At 73.5% G+C, this 22,226-nt stretch overlaps 1 protein-coding gene across 1 annotated transcript; it reads left to right on the top strand.

The window, feature by feature from the left end:
• Positions 1-8,006: 8,006 nt before the first annotated feature.
• LPCAT1 (lysophosphatidylcholine acyltransferase 1) lies at positions 8,007-21,925 on the top strand (the record flags this gene model as incomplete). Its single annotated transcript, XM_084233883.1, has 14 exons — positions 8,007-8,108; positions 13,668-13,810; positions 16,744-16,958; positions 17,354-17,466; positions 17,985-18,045; positions 18,674-18,732; positions 18,819-18,853; positions 19,361-19,415; positions 19,883-19,965; positions 20,129-20,254; positions 20,553-20,706; positions 20,778-20,876; positions 21,213-21,354; positions 21,750-21,925. The coding sequence occupies 14 exons, from the start codon at positions 8,007-8,009 to the stop codon at positions 21,923-21,925; spliced, it is 1,563 nt and encodes a 520-aa protein (XP_084090009.1).
• Positions 21,926-22,226: the final 301 nt, after the last annotated feature.

Raw genomic sequence — 22,226 nt, 5'->3', positions numbered from 1 at the left:
CAGCTCCATGGGGCTATGCTTGTTTGCAAGGCCGCTGGCCACGTCCCCCGGGCCCGGCCAAGAGGGCAGCCAGACCCCGCTGGCAGCGCTGCCGCTTCAGCCCTGTGCCCCAGGGCAGGGAGGCTGCGGAGTCCCTGCAGGCCGAGGACTCACTGGACTGCAAGGGCGGGGCCGGGAGGGGCGGCCCGGGGGCGCAGACCCGGGGCAGGAAGACTGGCTGACCGGCTCGGGAACATGCCGGGCGCTGGAACTGGGCCTGGGCCAGCTCAGCCGAGGTGAAGGCCCCCGGCAGGGTCCCCACACGCTGCCCTGGCCCCCACCGGTCTCCGGCTGCGGCCGAGCGGGCAGGCCTCGCTGGACCTTCCTACACTGGGGGCTAAGCGCAGGGAGGTTCCAACGAGGCAGCCCTGACGTGACCCCAAACCTGAAGCCTCTAAGTGAGAACACGGTGCCAGAGGGAGGCTCTCCTCAGACTCGGGCCCGGGACACTGCGCGTCCAGGAGTGCGGCTCTGTGGGCTCTGATGCTCCCTGGGGGCCACGCCGTGCTGGGGCTACCGTGGAAGCGGGTGCTGGGCGGAGGCTTCGCTGGGCGTGTCCAGAGCCTCGCCGAGTTTCCAGGCCCTCCCTGAGGTGGGGAAAGGGGGGGCTGTGATGCTATAAGCATGGGGGTCCACTCTGGAGTGGCTCCGGCTGCCTCTGCCAGCTCTGGGACCCTTCCCTGGCCTTGAGGACCCACCACCCCGCCCGGCCTGCACCCCCAGGGCTTGCTCCCAAGGGACACGAGCCGGCTGGCCGGGTTCTCTGTCGTGGGGCCACCTGCATGCGTGGCCGGCATCCCTGCCACCCCCAAAACTCAGGCTGCCATGCCCCGCACACACCACAGGCCTTGGGGGCATGCAGTGGGCAGGGCGGTCACCCTCGGGCAGGGAGCTGGGACTGGGGTGCCCCGGGGAGCCTGGGGAGCTTGCAGAGGAGGGAAGTGGGCGGGAAGGGGCTCACCTGTTGCCCGTCAGCAAACCCCAGAGCAGTTTCCTTTCGGAAGGAGCCTCACTCAAGGGCTTAGCAAATATTAGCTCAGCCTGGAGCCATCCCCTGCGCCCCGCTGCCCAGGACTGGAAGCTCTGCGGAAAGACGCCCGGTGGGGATTGGCGTTTCCAGCCCGCGGCAGCCGGGACAGGCCCCGAGAAGCTGTCTCCTGACCAGCCGCTCTGCTGCTGAAGCCCGGCCCGGCAGCGCACCTGGGGACACACCCAGCCCCGAGGCGGGCGTCTGGGACCCTCCACCCGGCTCACTCAGGGCCCTACTTCAGGTGGAGAGGGAGCGGCCCAGCCCCCTCGGAGGACACGGTGACCGCCTAGTCGCTCTCCACGTGCCGCTCCGCCCGGCCGGAACACGCCTGCAGCTCGTCCCCACTTCAAAACCCAGCAGGGCGGCCCCTGCCGGGCGCGGGGTCCAGCGACGCCTCTGGGGACACGCGGCCTCAGCACCCTGGGGAGGGACCCCACACAGCACCCCACCTGCCCGGGAGAGAGCCCCCAGCCCTGTGCAGGTCACTGATGTGCCTCCCACACCCCCCACCACACCCCCGAAGCTCCCCAAAGACACCGGGGAGTGAGGGGCAAACGTGAGAGACTTGAGGGGCCGTCGCCACCCGCCCCACACCACAACGCCTGGGCCAGCGTCAGGCCAGGGCATCAGCGTGATGGTGACACGGTGGGGACACGGGGCCGGGGAGGGGGCTGGAGCCCACGCGGGTGGGGGACGCCCGAGGGCAGGACCCCCCTTTTCCACTCAGCCTGGTTCCGGGCCTGAGCCCCACGCTGAGACCTCCGCGGAGAGGAGGGAGAGCCGGCCCTGCCTCTGCTGGGCGGCCCAGGCGCCACAGGAACCCAGCGCCCTCCCCACCTCACGGCCAGGCCCCGCCCACGGGAAAGGCTGCAGACCCTGCGCCAGGGCGCTCAGGTGCTGCCAGGCCCCAGAATGTTCCACCACCCGCCCCTGCAGCCAGGTCAGCACCCTCTGGCCAGCACACACCGGCCCCCAGGCCCGCAGCCCCTGCGTGTGTGCCTGACCCCGAAGGCCCCGTGCCCGCCCTCGGGGTGAGGCCTGAGGCTTCCCCCGCCCGGCAGGGGCAGGTGCCGGGCTATGCGGCAGGAGACCCCTCCCTGACAGGTTGCTCCCCTGGCCCAGAGGCACCCCCAGGCCCGCCAGCCCCCCACGAGCCCAAGAGCCTGCTGCAGCCAGGAGAAACGTGGCTGAGGTTCTGGAAGGCTCTGGGGCTGCCCAGGGGGCGCGGGACGGCTCTTTCTCCAGGCTCACCCACTGAACCAGAAGGGCTCACTGTCCCGCCGACGCTGACCTAGTTCCGGAGCCCTGCCCGCGCCGTCTGGGTGCCTGCGCCCGGCCGCCCCTCCCCTGGCCCCGGGGGAACAGGGGCCCTCTGTGCTGGGCCCGCGCTCGCTGGCCAGCAGCCTGCTCAAAGGCCCGGGCCTGGCCGGCGGCCAGCGGGGACAGAGGGGCCTGTGTGTGGTGCTGGGCCATGGCGGGAAGTCGGGCGGCCCAGGGAGAGGGGGTGCCCGGAGCTCGGCCTCCTCCAGCGGCCTGGGCCCGGCTCACACACGGCAGCGCAGCGTCTCCCGCGCCTTGCTCTGCCCGGGGAACAGTGGGGGAGCGACCCTGCCCCACTCCTCGGAGCGGCTTGGCCCAGGCGAGGGCGCCAGTGCCAGGCTCACCGACCCTGCGGCCGCGGCCACAGACACAGCAAGGAGGCCACGGACACGTGAAACCGCGGGGGTGGCGCGCGGGAAGCGGCTTCACCCTCAGAGGAAAATGCAGCGGTTGAGCGCAGCGCCGTGAAGCCGTCCGCAGCCTCTGCAGCGCAGGCTCAATCCCCGGCCGGCCTGGGAGGGTCCCTCCCGGCGCGGCAGACTCTCCCGTGGCGCCCGCCGCTCCCCTCAGCAGTGCTTTCGGTCCAGCCGCCTGTTCTGCCCCCCGCTCTGTCTCTGGTGAGTGCTCTCACCCCCCACGCCTCTGGCCTGTACCCCAGCTCTTGTGTGCATGAATAAACCTTTTTTTTTTTAAAAAAAAAAGAACCTTGAAACGCTGGAGTGAGTGATGCAAAGACCCGTTCCGTGACCAGATGAGATAAAACTCGGTGCCCAGCACTGCGCCTGGGGGCCTGGGTCTCCCTGCACCCCTACGGTGTCGCCCCTGCCGCACAAGGCCTGCCCCTCCACGCCGCTCCTCCGCCCCAGGTGGGCGGGATGAGCCTCGGCTGCCCGCGCCCACGGGCGCCCATGGGGTGACGTGCGCGCTTCAGCCACCTCCCCCTCCAAGGGGCTCGCGACATCGCGTGAGCGCCCCCGGCTCCTCTGCGCTGGCCTTTCCAGAACAGATCCCTGCGCGGCGGGGCCTGTGGGGCCTCCAGACCTCGGACCTGGGCGATCAGCCGGCTCAGCCCCACGGGTGGGCGCCTGGCCCGCGGAGCCCCCCTGGACCCCTGTCCATCCTCCCGTTTTGCTCCACGAGCTCCTTCCCGGCGCAGTCGCTCCAACTTTCTGCCCAGTTTGTAGCTTTTGCTGCCTGCTGGCTCGGGGGGTTCAGTGTTACCAGTGGGGGATGTGCCCAGGCTCCTCCAGTCCCTGCATTCGCCTCATGTGTGGCCCAAGCCTGTCCGCGGCCAGTGAAGGGCACAAAGCCAGGCACGGGGCAGGCACTGCCCCACTGCGCCCCGCTGCGCCCCACCGCACCCCCGCCCGCACCGCAGGGAGGCCCCAGCAGTCGGCCACAAGGAAGAGGAGGCTCTGCCCTTCCAAGCAAAGAGGACTCTGGGGCCGGGGGGCGGAGTGGGCCCCAGATCGCCACAGGGGCTGCGAGGCTCGTCGGGGCCAGTGGGGAAGCGAGTGGACGTGGCGGGCAGCCCGGAGGACAAGACAGACAGAGGTTGCCTGGAGGAAGACGGACGCGTAGGCTGTTGTGATGACCATCCCTTCTAGAGCTCCGAGACCGGGAGAGGCCAGCGGGCTCCGTGGCGGGCGCGCAGCAGGGGAGCCGGCTCCCCCAGCGCCCCCGAGGACCTTCTTGGCTCTGAGCCTCGCATCGGCGAAGTCACCGCTCCCGTGGGAGCAGCGAAATGCCCGCGTGAAAACGGGCGTTGGAGCCACTGCCCGTGTGGGGTCCACGGCGCCCTGGGGCTGAGCCCCCCCACCCCACCAGACCGCCCACTCTGAGGTCACCAGTCCCCCGACACCGGGCAGCAGCTCCACGGTGCCCAGCCCGTCATTCTGGGACGGTCCCTGTCCTGGGGGGTCGGTCCCCATCCGCAGGACGCCCGGCTTTTCATGAAGCCCCACGTGGCCGGCCGGTGGGGAAGCGCCACGGACGCCCTTCCCCGCGGGGAGACGGGTCCACCGCGCCAGTGGAGGCCCCCCCGGGCCCCTCGAGTCGGGCCTGCTCTCGCCTGGGCCTGCGAGGAGCACTGACCGCAGCGGACCGGCCGGCCCGGGCGCAGGGCTGGGGGCTCTTCCTGGGGCAGGCCCTGTCGGGGTTCACGCAGGCACTGCCCCGCACCCTCCAGGGCAGCCTGTAGTACCCGCCCCGGGCCGCCTCACCCCACCGCGGCTCTCCTCCAGGAGCCCCGGTGAGACCCGCGCCTGCCTCGTGGAGCCCCAAAGCCGGGGCACGGGGGCAGGGCCGGCCTGGTCAGTCAAGGGCGTCCGCTTCCGTGCTCCGGTTCCGGGGATGAGTGCCTCCGAGTGGGTCAGGTGGCTCTGGGCGGCTGTTTGCAGTGACCGGACGCCTCCTCTCAGGGTGGCCTCCCAGCTGGCTGGGCACAGGCAGCTCCTGCCGCGCCGGCTCCTGCGTGCGGGCCCCGGGGAGGGCGGGGTGGGGCGGGGATGCCGCGTGAGCAGCTGTCAGGCGCTGGGGCTCCCCTGCTACGCTCCCGCTCTGTCGGGCCCATCCGGGAACCGCCCTGGCGGTCAGGGTGCATGTCCTCAAGAGAGGTGGGGGCGGGAGGGCCACTGAATCTGGGAGTCCCGTGGCGCCCTGAGAACCTGCCCTTGCACGCGGTGTTCTGGAGCTGCTGGGCCGTGGCTCGGGGCACGAGGCGGCCTGGGCGCCAGAGCACAGAAGGGAGCAGGCTGGGCCGGGGCAGGCCGTGGGCTGGGCCAAGACGGGGGACGTGGCCGCGGGTGAGCGGAGTGGCTTGTCCGCCGCGGCCTGCCTCCGCCTGTCCAGTCCCAGCAGTCCTGGGGCACGTGTGTTCACTGGGGCCGAGTTCATGGAAAAATGAAAGTCATCACCGAGCACAAAGGAATTTGACTTCTTCCTCCCAGTCACAAAGGCCAGACTGGCCAGCCCGGTGGCCGGGGGTGTCCTCCGGGGACCGGGCTCCCGCGGCCGGCGTCATGGCCCGAGGTGGACGCGGTGGCTCGGCCAAGGGCCCGACTGTTCTCCAGCTCAGGTCCAGACCTGGCAGCGGGGACAGTGGACCCCTCCCGCTGCCCCTGCCCCTCCGCCTGGGCCCCCGGCGCAGCCCCCGTTTCCAGGGCCGGGTGCCGGGCAGCTTCCTTCCCGGCGGTCGCCACCGGGGCCAGGTTGACGCGGCTGGAAACAAACTCCCAGCGGAAACAGCAACTGGACAGACTGGGAACTGGAATCAATAACGGGGTGGACGCGTGTGGGTGCCCCCCGTCACTCTGGCCCAGACGCCCAGCGGGCCTCACCCTGCTACGGCCAGGCCGCCGGCCAGAGCTTACAGACGCCCGTGTTTGTGCCCCGTGGAGTGAGGAGGGACAGGGAGGCCACCAGGTCGCCGGCAGAGGAATAAATGCTTGGGTGGCTCAAGATCAGGAAGGCCGGACTGCAAATAAATACGAGACGAAAATGAAGGCAATGGCCCCGCTCGGAGACCGGCCCACGCGAGGCGGCCCAGGACGGGCGCGGCTGCGGCTGGCGCGAGGGCGTCCAGGGCAGCCTCAGGTCGGCGTCTGCACCTCGAGGAGCGGGAGCCGTGGGGGGCGGGCGGGCGGCTCCTCCGCTGTCTGCGAAGGGTCCGTGTTCCGGAAAGTTCCCTGAGGCCTCCTCCATCCTCATGGAATTGCCCAACTTGTTCTAATCAGGTTGCCAGAACTTGGGGCTTCTAGAACATTCCTCTACTGCATTAAAATTGGAGCCCGAGTGTGTTTGGCCCCTCCCTGAATCACCCCCCCAGCCCCCCCCCAGCCGCAGAGAACACCGCAGTCCCACGCAGGGGACCCCGGGCCCCGCCTGCTGACCGCCCTCTTCTGAGCCGCGGCCACTGGGCCCCTGGCCTGACGGTCCCTGGCCCGAGCGCTGGCCCCCAGGTCTACAGCCCCTCCCCGAGACCACTCGCCTCCACCCGCCCGGCCCGGCCCGGCCTTCCGCCTTCTTCCAGGTCTCAGGAAAGGGCCTCCCCCCAGGGCCCCCTCCCGGCCCACCCCGAGGTGGCCCCGTGGGCACCACCACAGGCTACCGCCAGCGGGCAGCGGCCCGGCCGCCCTCGCCTCCGACCCCACAGCTCGCCTGCCCCCCGCCCGCGGCGCCCCGGGTCGCCTCCTCCCGGCCCCTGCTCAGCGCTGCGCTGTCCTGGCCCCGCGGCCTCCCGCATCTCAGCTCACAGCAAACGGAGGCCGAGGGCCAGGGCGACTGCCTGGTGGCAGAGGGGGCTGCGGCCCCCCCATTCCTCGGAGCCAGAGGGGCGGCAGGGGCCCCCACTGCTGTGTGTCCAGTCAGACGTGCCTCCCCGGGCTCTCCTGCTCCGTGTGGCCGGCCGGGGGGGGGGGTCGGCCGGGGCCCGGGGCACCGGGCTGGGGTCCAGGGCCCGGCGGGGGCTCGTCCTGCCCGGCCTGTGCGGCCTCATGCGACCCACCGGCCCTCTGGGGCGCGTCCCCTCTGCCGGCCGCCTGTCTGGGGCGCGCAGAGAAACACCCACTTGCTGGGAGAGCGCGGGGCTCTTGGGGACGTGCGCCTCTGGGCCAGGGAAGCCGGCTGCGGGGTGACCAGGGACCCTCAAGTCTCCCCCCGCCCCCGGGAGACACCCAAAGACCTGGGGCCCCCGCAGCGAGAGCTGCGTCCTCTCCAAGGGCCGGGCCCAGGGCGCTGGGCAGGTCCTGGCGGGTCTCCCCTGCCAGCCCCGCCTGGGGAGGACCCCGGCTGCAGCCAGGCCCAGGGGCGGCGGGCTTGGGGGGCCGGGGCTGGGCCCTCCGAGTCAGCGCTGGCCCCAGGGCGCAGCCTGGACGCCCCCGACCCCTCCTGCCCCAGGGGATGTGGGCAAATGGGGCGGCCTCGTGCCGGGGGCACTGGGGGGTCCCCCCGGGGAGCGCACAGCTGGGCCCGGGGGGCGCGGGGCGTTGGGGGGTGAGCCGGGGGCGGGGCCGGGGGGCGCGGGCCTGGGCCGGGGGAGGGGGGCGCGGGGGGGCGGGGGCGCGGGCGGGGCCCGGGGGCGCGGGCTTGGGCCGGGGGCGCGGGCTTGGGCCGGGGGAGGGGGCGCGGGGGGGCGGGGTGCGGGCGGGGCGCGGGGGCGCGGGCGGGGCCCGGGGGCGCGGGCCTGGGCCGGGGGAGGGGGCGCGGGTGGGCGGGGTGCGGGCGGGGCCCGGGGGCGCGGGCTTGGGCCGGGGAGGGGGCGCGGGGGGGGCGGGGGCGCGGGCGGGGCCCGGGGGCGCGGGCTTGGGCGGGGGGGGGGCGCGGGGGGGCGGGGGCGCGGGCGGGGCCCGGGGGCGCGGGCTTGGGCCGGGGAGGGGGCGCGGGGGGGCGGGGGTGCGGGCGGGGCGCGGGGGCGCGGGCGGGGCGCGGGGGCGCGGCGGGGCTCGGGGCCGCGGGGCGGGCGCGGGGGGCGGGCCCCGGGGAGCCCCACCCGCCGGCCGCCCCGCCCCCCGCGTCACGGCCGCTCCCGCCCGCCGCGCCTGCGCCCCGGCCCGCCCGGCCGCGCATCCCCCGCTTCCCGCCGCGGGGCCCGGCCCGGCCCAGCCTGGAGCGCGCGGCCATGAGGCTGCGGGGTCGGGGTCCTCGGGCGGCCGGCGCGGCGCCCCCGGGGCGGAACCCCTTCGTGCACGAGCTGCGCCTCAGCGCCCCGCAGAAGGCCCAGGTGGGTGCGCGCCCCCCGCTCCCCGGCCCGCGCCCCCCCGGCCGCGCCCCCCGGCCCCGCGCCCCGCGCCCCGCGCCCCGCCCCGCCGGCCCCGCGCCCGCCCGGGCCGCGCACCCCGCGGGGCCGCAGGAGGCCGGGCTGGGCCCACTTGTCGCGGGGCCGCGGGGGCCGCGGGGGGCGGCCGGGCCCGAGGGCGGGGGGGCGGGGGGGCCGGGCTGGGCGCGCGCTCGCCCCGGGGCCGCGATGCTCCGGGCGGGGTGTCGGGGCGTCGGGGTGTCGCGGGCGGCCCCCCCTGCAGCCCCGACCCGCCCCGGCTGACCCCGTCCTGCGCGGGGCGGAACTTTCCGGGGGGCTGAGGGTTTGGAAGTGCGGCGCCCCCAGATGGGTGGACGGCGAGGCCCGGCCCCGTCTGCTCTGGGGGGGGCGGGGGCCAAGGGGAGAGCGGGGACCCGCACCCCCTCTCGGCCGCGCGGGGGACCCCGGCCCCCGCCTGTCCCTGCCCAGACTCCGGCGGGCGCGCGGGGCTCGGCCCAGACCCGCGGCCCTTAGCGCCCTGGACGGCCCGCGCCCCGCGCCCCAGCCTCGCCACCCGGCGCCCCAGCCTCGCCACCCGGCGGGCGGCCGCCTCTGGGCTCCAGCCGGGCCCTGGCCCCGGGCCCTGCCTTTCGGGGAGCCCGACCCTCCCCGGAGGCCCTGCCCTCGCCGTGGCTGTGGGCCGAGGGCGGCTCCCCCGAGCCTGGGCTGCAGCCGTGGCCCTCGGGAAGGGGCCGGGGAAGCTCCGGCCCCCAGAAGGGGCTGCCCCCACCACCTGCGGCCGGCCCAGCCCCGCTGCACCTCTCTGCGTGTGGCCAGGCCCTGCGGCCCCCCAGGCTGTGGACCCGGAGCCCCCGCTCCACCTAGGGAAGCCCACCCCCAAATCAATCGACAGGGCAGGCCTCGGGCGCACAGAGGCACCCCGAGGCCCCGTGAAGATAGCCAGCGTGCACCCCGGCTCTGCCAGCCCAGCGGCTCTGGGCCTGCCCACCTGCCCCCCCCCCAGCCGCCCGAGCAGCTCGGGGACGCTCGGGGACGGCAGGGGGAGCAGAATGCGGCCCTGCGGGGTGGGGGCTCCTGCGCTCAGCTGAGGTTTGTCCAGGTCAGGGGACAAGTGGTTCATGTCACCGGGGGGCCGTGGCTGGGCGCCCTCCCCCGCTCTGACCCCGTGGCCGCTCCGCAGGGCGGCCTTCCTGGAAAGCTGCGCGTCCCCTGCGCCGGGAGCTGGCCCTGGAGGGGCCGCCCCGCCCCGCCCCAGCCGGGGTCCGGAGAGGGTCCTGGGTTGAGCCCAGACAGCCTGCCTGGGGCTGAGTCACCCCAGGGCCGTGCACCCTCCGTGGCCACTCTGCAGGGGACCACGCCCCCCTGGCCGCACCTGGGGAGGTGCTGCTTGACCTTGGCCCCGAGCACCCCGGCCACAGGGCGGCCTCTGACGCAGACGCCCCTCGCCCACCCTCTCCTGCCGGGTATGCGGTGGTGCCCGCGGGCAGGAGGCTTCAGGAGCAGCCCTGGGCACCCGCGGGCACAGGGGGGGCCGCCTTCCTGAGACCTGGTGGTGGTGGTGGCACAGCCGGGAGGATTTTCCGGAGGGGCCCGGCAGGAGGGCAGGGGAGGCCCCAGCCTCCGCAGGGCATTTGGGACCTGCAGGGCTGCCCCCAAGGTCCAGGGACCAGAGTCCCGCCCCCCCACTCTGCAGCCCTGGGAGGCGGCCGGCCGGGCCCTGTGCCCATGTCACGGAGGAGGTGACGGATGAGGTGACCGAGCAGGGCCCAGGGGTGGTGCCACGTGGCCACCTGGAGCCGCCTCCTCTCAGGACTGGCTGGGCACCTGACCCTGCTCCCCGCAGCCAGAGGATACACCTCAACCTCAACCGGCCACTGGGGGGTGTGGTCGAGGCTGCCGTGGGGCACCACCTCTGCCCCCCGCCCCGCAGACTCTTGTGTGGTCCCGGCATGGGCACCCAGGGCCACCAGCCCAGCAGCAGGCCCAAGGCTGCCCTGGGGGGGAGTGCCCGGCGATGCCACCGGGCGGGGCTTCCGCAGGGCAGGCGCAGCCCTTGAGTCCCAGGCTGGGCGCACTTTGCCCCTTGGACTTCCTGCTGCGGCACCCATGGGAGCCGCCGCCTTCCTGAGCCACCGCCTGCCTCTGCCCCTCGGCCCCAGAGACGTCTGGGGCACCACAGTGTCCGTCCCGCAGCCGCGCCGTGGCCTGCCCGGGCCTCCCGCGCCCCGGCGTGGCGGCCTGCCGTGCTCAGGGCCGCGTGGGGTCGTGCACCGCGCCCTGCCGCGGGCTCACCCCGCGGAGTCCTCACGCCGTCTTCGAGCCAGAAACGTGTTTCCCCTAAAAAACAACCTGTTTCCCCGGGGAGCTTCTGAGAAACCGTCTGTTTTTAAGCTCTGGGGCTTCAAGGGGGTGGGGCGGGGCGCCTCGCTGTGTCCCTGCGCCGCCTTGCGGCCCCCCACGGCCAGCGTCACCCCCGCAGCGTCCTGCAGCCCCAGCCCCGCGGGGCCAGGTGCCGTCCTGCATGGACAGTTGCCCAGCAGGGCCCGGTGGCCAGACACCACCGAGCCCCCAGGTGGCTCCGTGTAGGTGTGGAGGGGCATCTCCTCTGTGGAGCCCCAGAACCCCCAGTGACATGGTACCTTCGCTCAGCACATACCTGCTGGACTCCTCGTCCGCCCCGGGCCTCATCCCGCTGGTCAGTGGCCACTGTCACCAGCAGGGGGTCTGTGTGGGACATGGCTGAGCCCCCAGGTCAGGCCCACTTCCACCCCTGACCCGGACACAGCGCTCCAAGCTGGGCCCAGCAGCCCCCACCGCCGGCCCTGGACAGTGACCAGTGGACGGGCAAACCGCACAGGCCCTGACCGGCAGGTGCCTGGGTCGGAGCCTGTGGAGGCCTCAGGAACTCCCTCTGGGGTGGACAGGGGCTCCTGGGGCCTGTCTGGGCGGTGCGGGCAGCCCCTCCCTGCTGCCCCGCGGGCTGTGCGGTAGGCCAGCAGCCTCTCTGGCCTCTCGGGGTGCGCTGCGGGGCCTGGCCTGCGTGGCCGCAGCTGGGGCAGGGCCCACGGGGCTCGGGCGGTGGCCCTGGGTCTGCATCATGTTGTGGGCGAGCCTGGCCCTCGGCGCTGGCCCGGCCTCCTCCCGGTGGCCGCTCCCCGGGGCCTCGTACTCGCGGGCGCCGGCCGGGGCCTGCGGGTGCTCTGCGGTGCCGGCGCCGGGCGCCCGCGGGGGGTGCGGCAGGTTCCCGCTGGGCCCGGGAGGCGTCCTGACACGGGGCTCGCGGTCCAGCGCCGTGGGCCTGGGTGTGCGAGGTGGTGCGGGCAGGGCCTGCCCAGGGCGGGGCCCACTCGAGGGCTGGGGACTCGCGGAGGCGGCCCCTTCCCCGCAGCCTCCCTGGGCGGCGCGTGCCCCGCGTCTGCGTCCGTGGCTGCCGGGCGGGGCCCGTGGGGAGGCAGGGACTCGCCGGTTGGGGGGAAAATGGTAGCTGAGTTAGAAAAGCTCCATTTAATTTTAGACCCAGTGGGAGGCTGAGCAGCGACTTGTGTTCAGCAGCAGCAGGACCCTGGCGGCGTCCCCAGGTGGACGGACGCCGGTCTCCCGGCGGGGCCGGGGTTGCCGGGTTTGGGGGTGCAGGCCGCCCGGCCCGGCACGCGGCCCGCCCGCTCCGGGTTATCTCTCGCGGAGGAGCTCCCGCGGGCGCGGCTGCACCGGCAGATAAGTAACGGCCAGGCCGGGGCACGGCTTGGGCCTCCGCGGGCAGCGGCTGCCCGGCCTGAGAACTGCGGCCCCTCCCGCAGAGGTGCTGGTGGCCATGTGGGGTGCGGGGTTCGTGTGTCTGCACAGCCCCCCCGGGGGCTCCTCCCCCCCCCCCGCCCACGTGGGACAGACACAGACCCTGAGGCCTGGCCCCGAGGCCGCCAGGCCTGGCCACTGCTGCCTCCTCGTGCGCAGCCCCGCAGCCTGGGGGTGGCCGGCCGGCGCCCTCTCCAGACACTCTTTCTGCTTGTCCTGCAGGTTTTCTGAGCACTTGGGGGGGCCTCTCCTTCCTCCGCCCCTTCTTCCTGCACCGTGGGGGCGCCGGTCTGCCTGGGGGGGGCAGTCAGGGTACAGGGTGGCTTTGGGGCACAGCCTGTGGAGGGGCAGGTGGCCGGGGGATGGGGGGACGGATGGTCCACCCAGGGGCTGCCAGGAGCCCCAGACGTCAGCGGCGGGAGCCCCCGGAGGCCGCGGTGGAGGCCTCAGACCCCACTCCCCGCCTCTCCCGGCAGGACGGGCCCACAGAGGCCCGCAGGCCTGGCAGCGGGGCCGGGTCACGGCAGGGCCATGGGGCCCAGTGGGGCGTCGCTGCAAACACGGGGCTGGGAGCCAGGACGCAGGTCCCCCCGCACCGCGGGCTCCCCGGGTGCCGCCGCTCCAGGCAGCTGCACACGCCCAGGGGGGCCCGGGTGTCCCGTGGGGGTGGCTGCGCGAACCCCGGGTTCTGGCGGCCCAAGGGGCGTGCTGCGTGCTGGTCAGCCGGCGTCCCGATGGGGGGCGGGCTCTGTGCCCCGACGCGGGGCCTCTGCTCTCCCATCCAGCTCGGGGCGCGTCCTGTCGGCTTCAGCTTGGGAGGGGCGGGCTCTGGCCCCTGGGAGCCGGCCGTGCGGGCGTGGGGGACCCGCTCCCCGTGGGGGCCCGCCGCTCCATCCTCTTTCCTCTCCCCGCTGAGCTGTCAGGTGGGGGAGGATGTGGCCAGCAGGACCCGGCAGGAACCGGAGCAGGAGGCCCGTAGCCACACCCACGCCGTCACACACAGCTGGGGGTCTCCAGAGTCGGGGTGTCGGGACAAGCTGGACGGCGACGGGGACGCGCCTTGGTGTGGGGACAGCAGCCGGCGGGTGGCCGTGGGCACAGGGGACGGTGACCGTGGAAGGGTGCCCAGGAGGGCACACTCGGGTCACCCGGCGGCTTGGAAACAGCAGGAGGGCAGCTCCGGCGGCCCAGCGCGGCGGCCCCGCGTGAGCGCGGACACGGGCTCCGAGCCGCGGGAAACCCAGCAAAGCGGGTTTGGGAGGGGGAACCGGGCCCCCTAAGGTGCGGGCAGGCGCTCCGGTGGAGGCCCTGCGGCCAGCGGAGCCCGGGCAGCGGGACGGGCGCCTCCAGCACTCGGGGTCTAAACGACGGAGCGGCGGCGGGCGCTCGCGGGGGCTGGCGGCGGGGCCTGGAGACGCCTCCACGGCCAAGACTTGGGGTCAGGCCGCTCCCGCCTCCTGACCCCGCGGTCACCTGACTGTGCCCACGGGCAGCCTGGCGTAGCCGGCAGGGGCCACCCTCTTCCACGGGTGCGTGCTGCGCTGGCCCCCCACGCCCACCCCTCACCCCTTCCCAGACGCCAGCTGGCCCAGTGGGGCGCCTGGGGGTACATGGGGGGCCGCCCCCATCCCTGGACGGCCTCAGGCCTCAGCTCCATGGCGGCGCCGGCGGCGTGACCGAGGCTGTGGGGCCCGCCGGGCAGGCCCCGCGCTCACCGGCCTGTCTCCCCAGGTGGCCCTCATGACGCTGACGCTCTTCCCCGTCCGGCTGCTGCTCGCCGCCTGCATGATGCTGCTGGCCTGGCCGCTCGCGCTGGTCGCCTCGCTGGGGACCGAGGACCAGGAGCCTGAGCAGCCCCTGGCCCTGTGGCGGAAGTAAGTGGGGCCCTGGGCGTCTCCCACACTGCGCGGCCTCCCGCCGCCTCCCTGCCCAGAGTCCAGAGCCGCCCTCTTCCCGGTCACCGCACCCCCGGGGGGGTCCTGTCTCCACCCCCGTCCCACAGGGACACACCTTCCCGCTTCTGCGACCCACTGGCCTTTGTTCCCAGGTCCACCGCACAGAGCTCCTGTGTCCCTGGCCTGCCCACCCCCGTCCCCGGCTCCCCAAGGCCCCCGTCCCCGGCTCCCCAAGGCTCCTGTCCCCGGCTCCCCAAGGCCCCCGTCCCCGGCTCCCCAAGGCCCCCGTCCCCGGCTCCCCAAGGCCCCCGCTGGTCGGACCTTTTGGGCGCTGGCCTGTGTCGGGCCCGACCTGCCGCTCTGGGGCCGGCGTGTTGTGGCTCCGCTGGACTAACGAGCACGTGAGCCCGTGGCCCGCCTGGGCCGGGCAGTGCCGCGGTGCCTCGGCTCTGGCTTGGCTCGGAGCAGCACCTCCCCTGGGGCCGGGGCGCTGGCGGCTCTCCCCGGGGCCGGCGCTGAGGGTCCTCGGGCGCTTTGCTTGGAGACAGAAGCAGTAGCTAGGGTGGGGTGGCCGCGGGCCAGACGCCGGCTGTGGCCCTGGTGCTTGCACCTGGCGCTCGGAGCCCTCGGGTGCAGCCTCCTCGCTCCTCTGGACAGTGTCTGGTCTGCGGCAGCCCTGCCCCTGCGCCGACACAGGGGTGGGGTTGGTCTCTGGGGAGCACAGGCATGAGCATGTGTGTGCTGTGTGCACACGGCATCTACTTGAAAGGCGTGTGTGCAGTGTACCCAGGGGGCGTGTACCTGGGTGTGTGCAGTGTGCGCCAGGGGCATGTACCCAGGTGTGTGTGGTATGTACTGGCGTGTACCTGGGTGTGTGTGCAGTGTGCACCAGGGCGTGTACCCAGGTGTGTGCAGTGTGCACCAGGGCGTGTACCCAGGTGTGTGGAGTGTGCACCGGGGCATGTACCCGGGTGTGTGGAGTGTGCACCGGGGCATGTACCCGGGTGTGTGTGGTGTGCATTGGGGTCTGTACCCAGGTGTGTGTGGAGTGTGCACCGGGGTATGTACCCGGGTGTGTATGGTATGCATTGGGGCGTGTACCCAGGTGTGTGTGGAGTGTGCACCGGGGTATGTACCCGGGTGTGTATGGTGTGCATTGGGGCGTGTACCCAGGTGTGTGTGGAGTGTGCACCGTGGTGTGTACCCGGGTGTGTAGAGTGTGCAGTGGGGCATGTACCCAGGTGTGTGGGGTGTGCACTGGGGCGTGTACCCGGGTGTATGGAGTATGCACCAGGGCATGTACCCGGGTGTGTGTGGAATGTGCACTGGGGGCATGTACCCCGGTGTGTAGAGTGTGCACCGTGGTGTGTACCCAGGTGTGTGGAGTGTGCACCAGGATGTGTACCCGGGTGTGTGTGGTGTGCACCGTGGCGTGTACCCCAGTGTGTGTGGTGTGCACCGTGGCGTGTACCCGGCTGTGTGGCATGTACACCAGGGCGTGTACCCGGGTGTGTGGGGTGTGCACCAGGGCGTGTACACAGGTGTGTGTGGTGTGCACTGTGGCGTGTACCCGGCTGTGTGGCGTGTGCACTGTGACATGTACCCGGCTGTGTGGCGTGTGCACTGTGACGTGTACCCGGGTTTATGGGGTGGGCACCGGGGCGTGTACCCGGGTGTGTGGGGTGTGCACTGGGACGTGTACCCAGGTGTGTGGGGTGTGCACCGGGGCGTGTACCCGGGTGTGTGGGGTGTGCACTGGGGCGTGTACCTGAGCCCTCAGCTGCCCCCGGCTCCTGGGGGCTGTGGTGGGTCTGAGGGCTCTGCTCTCCTGTGGGCGGCTGCCTCCTGGCTTGTTGTGCTGGCCCAGCCCTCGGGCCACAGCCCTGTAGGGTCAGCGCCCACCACCTGGCCGCCCGGGTTGTTGGAAGTGGGGCTGGGCGTGGGGTGGGTGTGGATAGTGTGGAGAGCACCAGGGTCCTGCCTGCAGCCTGGGGGTCGGCCCTGAACCCCGAGCCTTCTCCTGGCCATCCCCTGTCCCTGCCAATGTCCAAGTGAAGCCATGGCCAGGGCAGCCCTGGGCACCTGACCGCAGCCCTGGCCTGCATCCCCCGCAGCTCTCGCTGCGCAACCCCGGGGCAGCCTCAGGCCCTTGGCCTCATGGTCCCGCCCTGCAGGAGCTCTGTGCCTGGCCCCCAGGGCAGCCTCACACCCCCACCCCCACCCCGTGCCTGCAGCCCCGACCTGCCCCTTCCTGCCGCACATTTCCCCACACTTGGGGCCCTGTCCCAGGAAGGCACCCCAGAAGTGGGCTGTCTCTGCTCAGCGGTGCCTCGCCCCTCCCCTGCGCCGGCCAGCCTGCTCAGAGCTCCCCGCCCCCTGCCTCGGAGCCCCACACGGCGGCTCCTCTGTGTGCAGGCGCCCTGGGGAGCGTGGCGGGCAGGGGTGGCACCTGTGGCTTGCCCGCTGGAGCACAGGCGCGGTGGCCGCCTCGTCCAGGCCCGGCTGCGGTGAGGCCGGCTGCGGCGGACTGGCAGGCCCTCGGGCTCTCCCGGCAGGGCTGTGTCCGGTGGACCGCCCGGTGCTGGCGCCAAGGGGCGGGTCCCTGAGAAGCTGGCCCTTGTCCCGGGGCCCCGGGTGTGTGCCCTGCGGTGTCTGCCGCGCCAGGGCCAGGGCCAGTGCCGGCCACTCACTGCAGAGATGCACGGCGTGCCCTCGCACTGCAGAGACGCCCTGACGGCGGGGGCGGGGGGTGGTGTGTGGCAGGTGGGCACTGGCCGGCCCGTGCCCCGTGAGCATGGGGAGGTTCTGACATCAGCCCGACGCCCTCAGGGCACCCGGCGGCACAGCCCGCACACCCGGGGTGGGGAGGACGCGGGTCTTCGGGAGGCCTGAGCGGCCGCCGTGTCTTGCAGGGTCGTGGACGCCCTGCTCAGGGCCCTCATGCGCACCATGTGGTTCATGGGCGGCTTCTACCACGTGTCGGTGAAGGGGCGGCAGGCGCTGCCCTCCGAGGCGGCCATCCTCACCCTGGCCCCCCACTCCTCCTACTTCGATGCCATCCCCGTCACCCTGACGATGTCCTCCATCGTGATGAAGGCCGAGAGCAGAGACATCCCGATATGGGGAAGTGAGTGAGCCCCGGGACCTGGCGGGCCCTCCCACCCCCGCCCCCGCCCCCACCCCGCCCTCGGACCGTGAAGCGCAGGCCCTGCCAGGCGCCACGGGTGCTGGGCACTGGCCTTGGGCGCACGGTGACCAGCCGTCCGCGGGGCCCCCCAGGTCCTCGGCCCGGACCCTCCAGTGGGGGCGGAGCCGCGGGGGCGCCGGGCCTGGTGCTGTGGGGGGCTTGGGGCCCACTGTCCGGGCGCCGCCGGGGCTGCCCCCAGCCTGGCCGCGCCCCTTCTCTGGACCCGGCCTCGGAGCGGCCCTGGGAGGGCCCCCCTGCCCCGTGCGTGCCCCCCCCCGCCCCCGCCCCGCCCCTGCCCCCCCCCCCGGCCGGCGCCCACCAGCCTGTGCCCGCAGCCCTGATGCGCTACATCCGGCCGGTGCTCGTGTCGCGCTCGGACCAGAGCTCGCGCCGGAGGACGGTGGAGGAGATCCGGCGGCGCGCGCTGTCCCGCGGGCGGTGGCCGCAGGTGGGCCGGGCCGGGCGGGCTGGGCGGGCCGGGCGGGCTGGGGTTCTGGACTTTGAGGAGGGAGAAGCAGGCGAGAGCCCTGGGCATGGGGCCATTCGTGGGCGGCGTCCTCTGAGCTCTGGGGGGCGGGGTCCCCGGGCCCAGCCACCACCGGCCGCGCGTGCCGGCCCGGAGTCCCATCCAGCGGGTGAGCCGGGCAGCGGCCCGCGCCTCTGCGCTCTGGCCGGGCCCGGGCAGCCCCTCGAGCCGGGACGTTTGGGCCCCGGGTGCTGACCCGAGCCCGGCCCCCCGCTCCGGCCAGCCCCCCAGCCTGACCCCGGCCACTGCCTGCCGCCACGTGCGGCCTTGACCGGGTCACCGGCCCGGGGCAGTTGCTGGCCTGGTTCTCCGGGGGCCTGCGTGGCCCGCCCTCCAGCGCCGCCCGCGGTCAGCCTGCATCCCCTCGTGGCAGCATCTGGGTGGGGGGCACCCGCCGGGCCTTCTGAGCTGCCCCCGACACTGGCCCCTCCTCCTTCCAGATAATGATTTTCCCGGAAGGCACCTGCACCAACAGGACCTGCCTCATCTCCTTCAAGCCCGGTACGGGCGGCGCCCGTTGCCAGGGGACGGGACACACGCACAGGCCACGGGTGGCCCCCTGCTGGCGGCAGAGACGCCGCCTCATGCTGCGCAGGCTCGAGGGCGGGCCAGGGTGGCCGTGGACTGTCTCTGCCCCCCGCTGTCTCTGCAGCTCAAGGACGAACCTGAGGCCAAACTGCGGGGGGCCCACGGGGCCCTTGGGTGTGGGGACTGTCCGGGGCCGGCCCCTGCACCCCTCTGCGCCCCACCTGGGCCTGAGCCGTCCACGCCCGGGGGCTTGCCACTGGTCACTGCTGGTCTTACTGACCTCACAGTGGCCTGCAGTCATGTGGCCGGCAGAGCTGGGGTGCACCATGTCCTCCCCAGGAGCCGGTCAGTGTGCTTCCCACGCGTCCTCAACTGACAGCTCTGGCACGCGGCCCGGGGCATGGGGGCTGCCCCCAACTCTCGGGAGCTCAGCCAGGCCTGACTCCCTCGTGCCGAGTGCCCCGCTGCTGGGCCGGTGAGGCCTGAGCCGAGGGTGGGAGGCAGCGGCCCCCACACAGCGCTTGGGCTTCTGGGCGTGGGCAGTGACTGGTGGGTGTGGACAGGCCCCAGGGGTGCCAGAGTCACGCCCCCCCCTCCACAGGCGCCTTCATCCCCGGAGTGGCCGTGCAGCCTGTGGTTCTCCGCTACCCCAACAAGCTGGTGAGTGTCTTGGGGAGGCCAGGCCGGGGCTGGCACAGGAGTGCCAGGGCCCGGCCCAGCCGTGACACATCCCTTTTCTGCCCCAGGACACCATCACGTGGACGTGGCAAGGACCTAGCGCGTGAGTCGGCCCCGCTATGTGTGCGTCCACCCCCGGGTGGGGCAGGGGCTGCCCCGCCACCTGCCCGCGCCCACCCCGGCCCGCTGTGAAGGCTTCAATGCAAGCGGCCGGGGCTCGGGTCCTGGGACCTAACTGGCCGTCTTTAGCCACAGCAGGAGGGTCAGTGAGAGTCTGCTCCTTCCTGGAGGCCCCGGCCGAGAAGCAGGCACAGGGCAGTGGCGGGCAGCCCCTGCCAACTGGCAGGGGGCTGGGGTGGGGGGAACCCACAGGACCCTGCTCTCTTGGTGTCCAGGACAGGTCTCTGGGGGAGGCTGAGCAACCTGTCCAGCGACTGGCCATGATGGGGCGGGAGGGGGGCGCCTGGGGAAGGATCTGTGAGCGAGGCCCCCGGGGACTGGATGGCCGGCAGAGAGGAGGTGGTCAGGCAGGTCCTGAGGTCAGGCGGCAGCCACAGATCGGGGCTGCCTGGCGGGCCTCCACAAGGGGCTCGTCTGCTGTTTCCTCCAGGCTGGCCATCCTGTGGCTCACGCTGTGCCAGCCCTACAGCCGCCTGGAGATAGAGGTGTGTACAAGCTGTGCCCCCTGCGCTGGTGCACATGGGGTGGGGGGGCCTTGTGGCGTCCTCGGGTCTCTCGGCGGCGTGGGGGGGTCTGCGGGGCGGGCCACATCCGGGCCTGGCCGCGGGTGTCCCAGCTCACAGGAGCTCCCCGCCTCCGCCCATCCTCTGCCCGATCCGGGGTCCACGTGGACAGAACATCCTCGCCTCAGGGAGGCCTCAGCCCGCTGCCCCTTGGGCTTGGGCATCTGGGCCCTGCCACACGCGTCCTCTGGTCCCCACGAGCCTGCCGGGCGCTGCCCCCAGCCGCAGGCGTCCAGAGCCCTGACGCCCCCTCTGAGCAAAGCTGCCGCCCAAGGGCAGGTCACGCCCCTGGTGCCGGGTGCCCAGCGTCAGGTGGCCGGCGTTCAGTGGCCAGCGCTGCCCCCTTGGCTGTGGCGCTGGCCGTGTGGGCTGACCCGCACTCTCCGCAGTTCCTGCCCGTGTACCACCCCTCGCCGGAGGAGAAGCAGGACCCCGCGCTGTTCGCCAGGAACGTGCGCCGCGTCATGGCTGAGTGAGTGCCTGGCCCTCGCGGCCGCCGGCGGGAGGCGGTGGTCGGCTCCGTCTGACACGTGCAGCCCGCGGCCCCCGGGGCAGCGCGGCGCGGCAGCATCCTGGCCCCACGTCCCCTCGCGGCTGTGTCTGCGGGTGGGCTGAGCGCCTTCCTCTGCCCGCAGGGCCCTGGGCGTGTCCGTGACCGACTACACGTTCGAGGACTGCCAGCTGGCCCTGGCCGAGGGGCAGCTGCGTCTCCCCGCAGACACCTGCCTTCTGGAGTTCGCCAGGCTGGTGCGGGGTCTGGGGTGAGTGGCCCGGCGGCCGCGCTATGGGCCGGGCACTCCTGCCGCTTCCTCCTCCAGCACCCCCAGCCTGCTGACCGCCTCGGGACCCTCCCAGCCCGGCGGCCGCACACGCTGGCGCCTGTGGGTCTCCCTTTCAAACACCGCCGTCAGGCGCGTGTCCAGCCTTGTGCGGCCGGTCTCCGGCGCCGGCCGGAGAGGGACACGCTCATCCCTTGCCCTGCAGCAACTCCCCCGTCCCTTCGAGCCCCCCTCCGCAGCCCCCCTCTGCAGCCCCACCGCTGAGCAGCCCCCCTTCTAGGCTGAAGCCGGAGCAGCTGGAGCAGCAGCTGGACGAGCACTGTGAGCGTGCCCGGCGGCGGGGCCCGGCCCGGCTCTCGCTCGAAGAGTTCGCGTCCCAGCTGGACCTGCCCGTCTCCGAGCCTCTGAGGGACCTGTTCTCCCTGTTTGATGAGGTACAGCCCGGGGCCGCAGGTCCAGTGGGCTGCTGGGGGGACGGGCCAGTCTGAGTGCAGCTCTCCCACAGCACGGGGACGGCGACGTGGACCTGCGGGAGTACGTGGTCGCCCTGTCTGTCGTCTGCCGGCCGTCGCGGCCCCTGGACACCATCCAGCTGGCGTTCAAGGCAAGTGCTGCTGGACCTGGCGTCCTTGGTCCCTCGTGGCTGTCTGACTGCTCCATCCCCCACACCTGTGCTCGTGCCTCCCTGCAGCAGGGCCGGTGCCTGCGCCTGAGGCCGGACACACGTCCACCACGGTGTGGGGGCCTGGGGTGGGGGCGGCTGGGGGGCAGGCTGGGGCTGGTGTGAGGGTTGTGGGGGCTGCTTTGTCCGGCGCTCCCACATGCCCAGTGCCCGGACGCAGCTCCTGGGGCAGGCGGCTGGGGCAGGGGTGGCCGGGGGCCCTGCACAGCCCACGCCAGGTGACCGTGGCAGGGACCAGGCTGACATGGCTCCCCGCAGATGTACGGGCGGCAGGAGGATGGCAGCATCGACGAGGAGGCCCTGTCCACCATCCTCAAGACCGCCCTGGGCGTGGCGGAGCTCCCTGTGACCCGCCTGTTCCGGGCCATCGACGAGGAGGCGCAGGGGCGGGTCACGTTTGGTGAGTGGCCGGGGGCAGGACACAGGCAGGCCCCGGGGACCCCCGCTCGCCGGGCGGCTGATCGGCCTCCCTGCCTGGAAGGTGGGCGCAGGTGACAGAACCCAGGCTGGGGGCTGTGAGCTCGGACTGGTACCATCGCTGGCAGCCAGGAGGTCCGTGTGCCCGGCAGCGGGGCCCGCAGGGGTTGGGTGGCCAGGCCCAGCCCCAAGGACTCAGAGCCCAGGACTCAGCCTCAGACGGGCAGCGCCTGGGCCCGCATGTGCCTCTGGGCTCCCAGCACCAGCCCAGCCAGAAGGCGCACCAGTGCCCCGGGCCCCCCAGAGGCAGCGGCAGACCCTAGCCCGCGGGGGCGAGGTGGACCCCAGGCCGGACCACAGGCGCCTTTGTCTCCACAGACGACTTCGCCAGGTTTGCGGAGATGCACCCCGACTTCGCTGAGGAGTACCTGCACCCCGCCCAGCAGCATTTTGAGAGCAGCTCGCAAACGCCCAACGGCTTCTGTGCCGACTTCAGCCCCGAAAACTCGGATGCCGGAGTCAGGGGGCAGCCCCTCAGCAAGAAGCTGGACTAGGACGGCGGGTCCTAGAGGGCTGGCCGCTCCCTCTGCAGCCGTCCCTGGGCCGCACCGGGGCCCCAGGCTGTGCTGGGGCCCGGGCCGGCCTGGCCGCTGTGGGTGGAGGCACTGGCCGGGGGGCTCGTGGCGCAGGGGGCACACGCTGCGGGCCCCGTGGCGTCCCGCGCCCAGGCTGCGCCGCAGCCGCCCTGGGCCTGCCCACAGGGCCGCCCGCCCACCGGCCCCGCTCTGAGCCGCCGCCACGGCCCCCCGACACCGGGTGGAGCTGTGGTTTTTAAACGTTTCTATATTTGTGGGA

Source organism: Talpa europaea (genome assembly GCF_964194135.1).
Source record: "Talpa europaea genome assembly, chromosome: 5".
NCBI lineage: Eukaryota > Metazoa > Chordata > Mammalia > Eulipotyphla > Talpidae > Talpa > Talpa europaea.
This window is presented reverse-complemented; position numbering and strand designations above follow the sequence as displayed.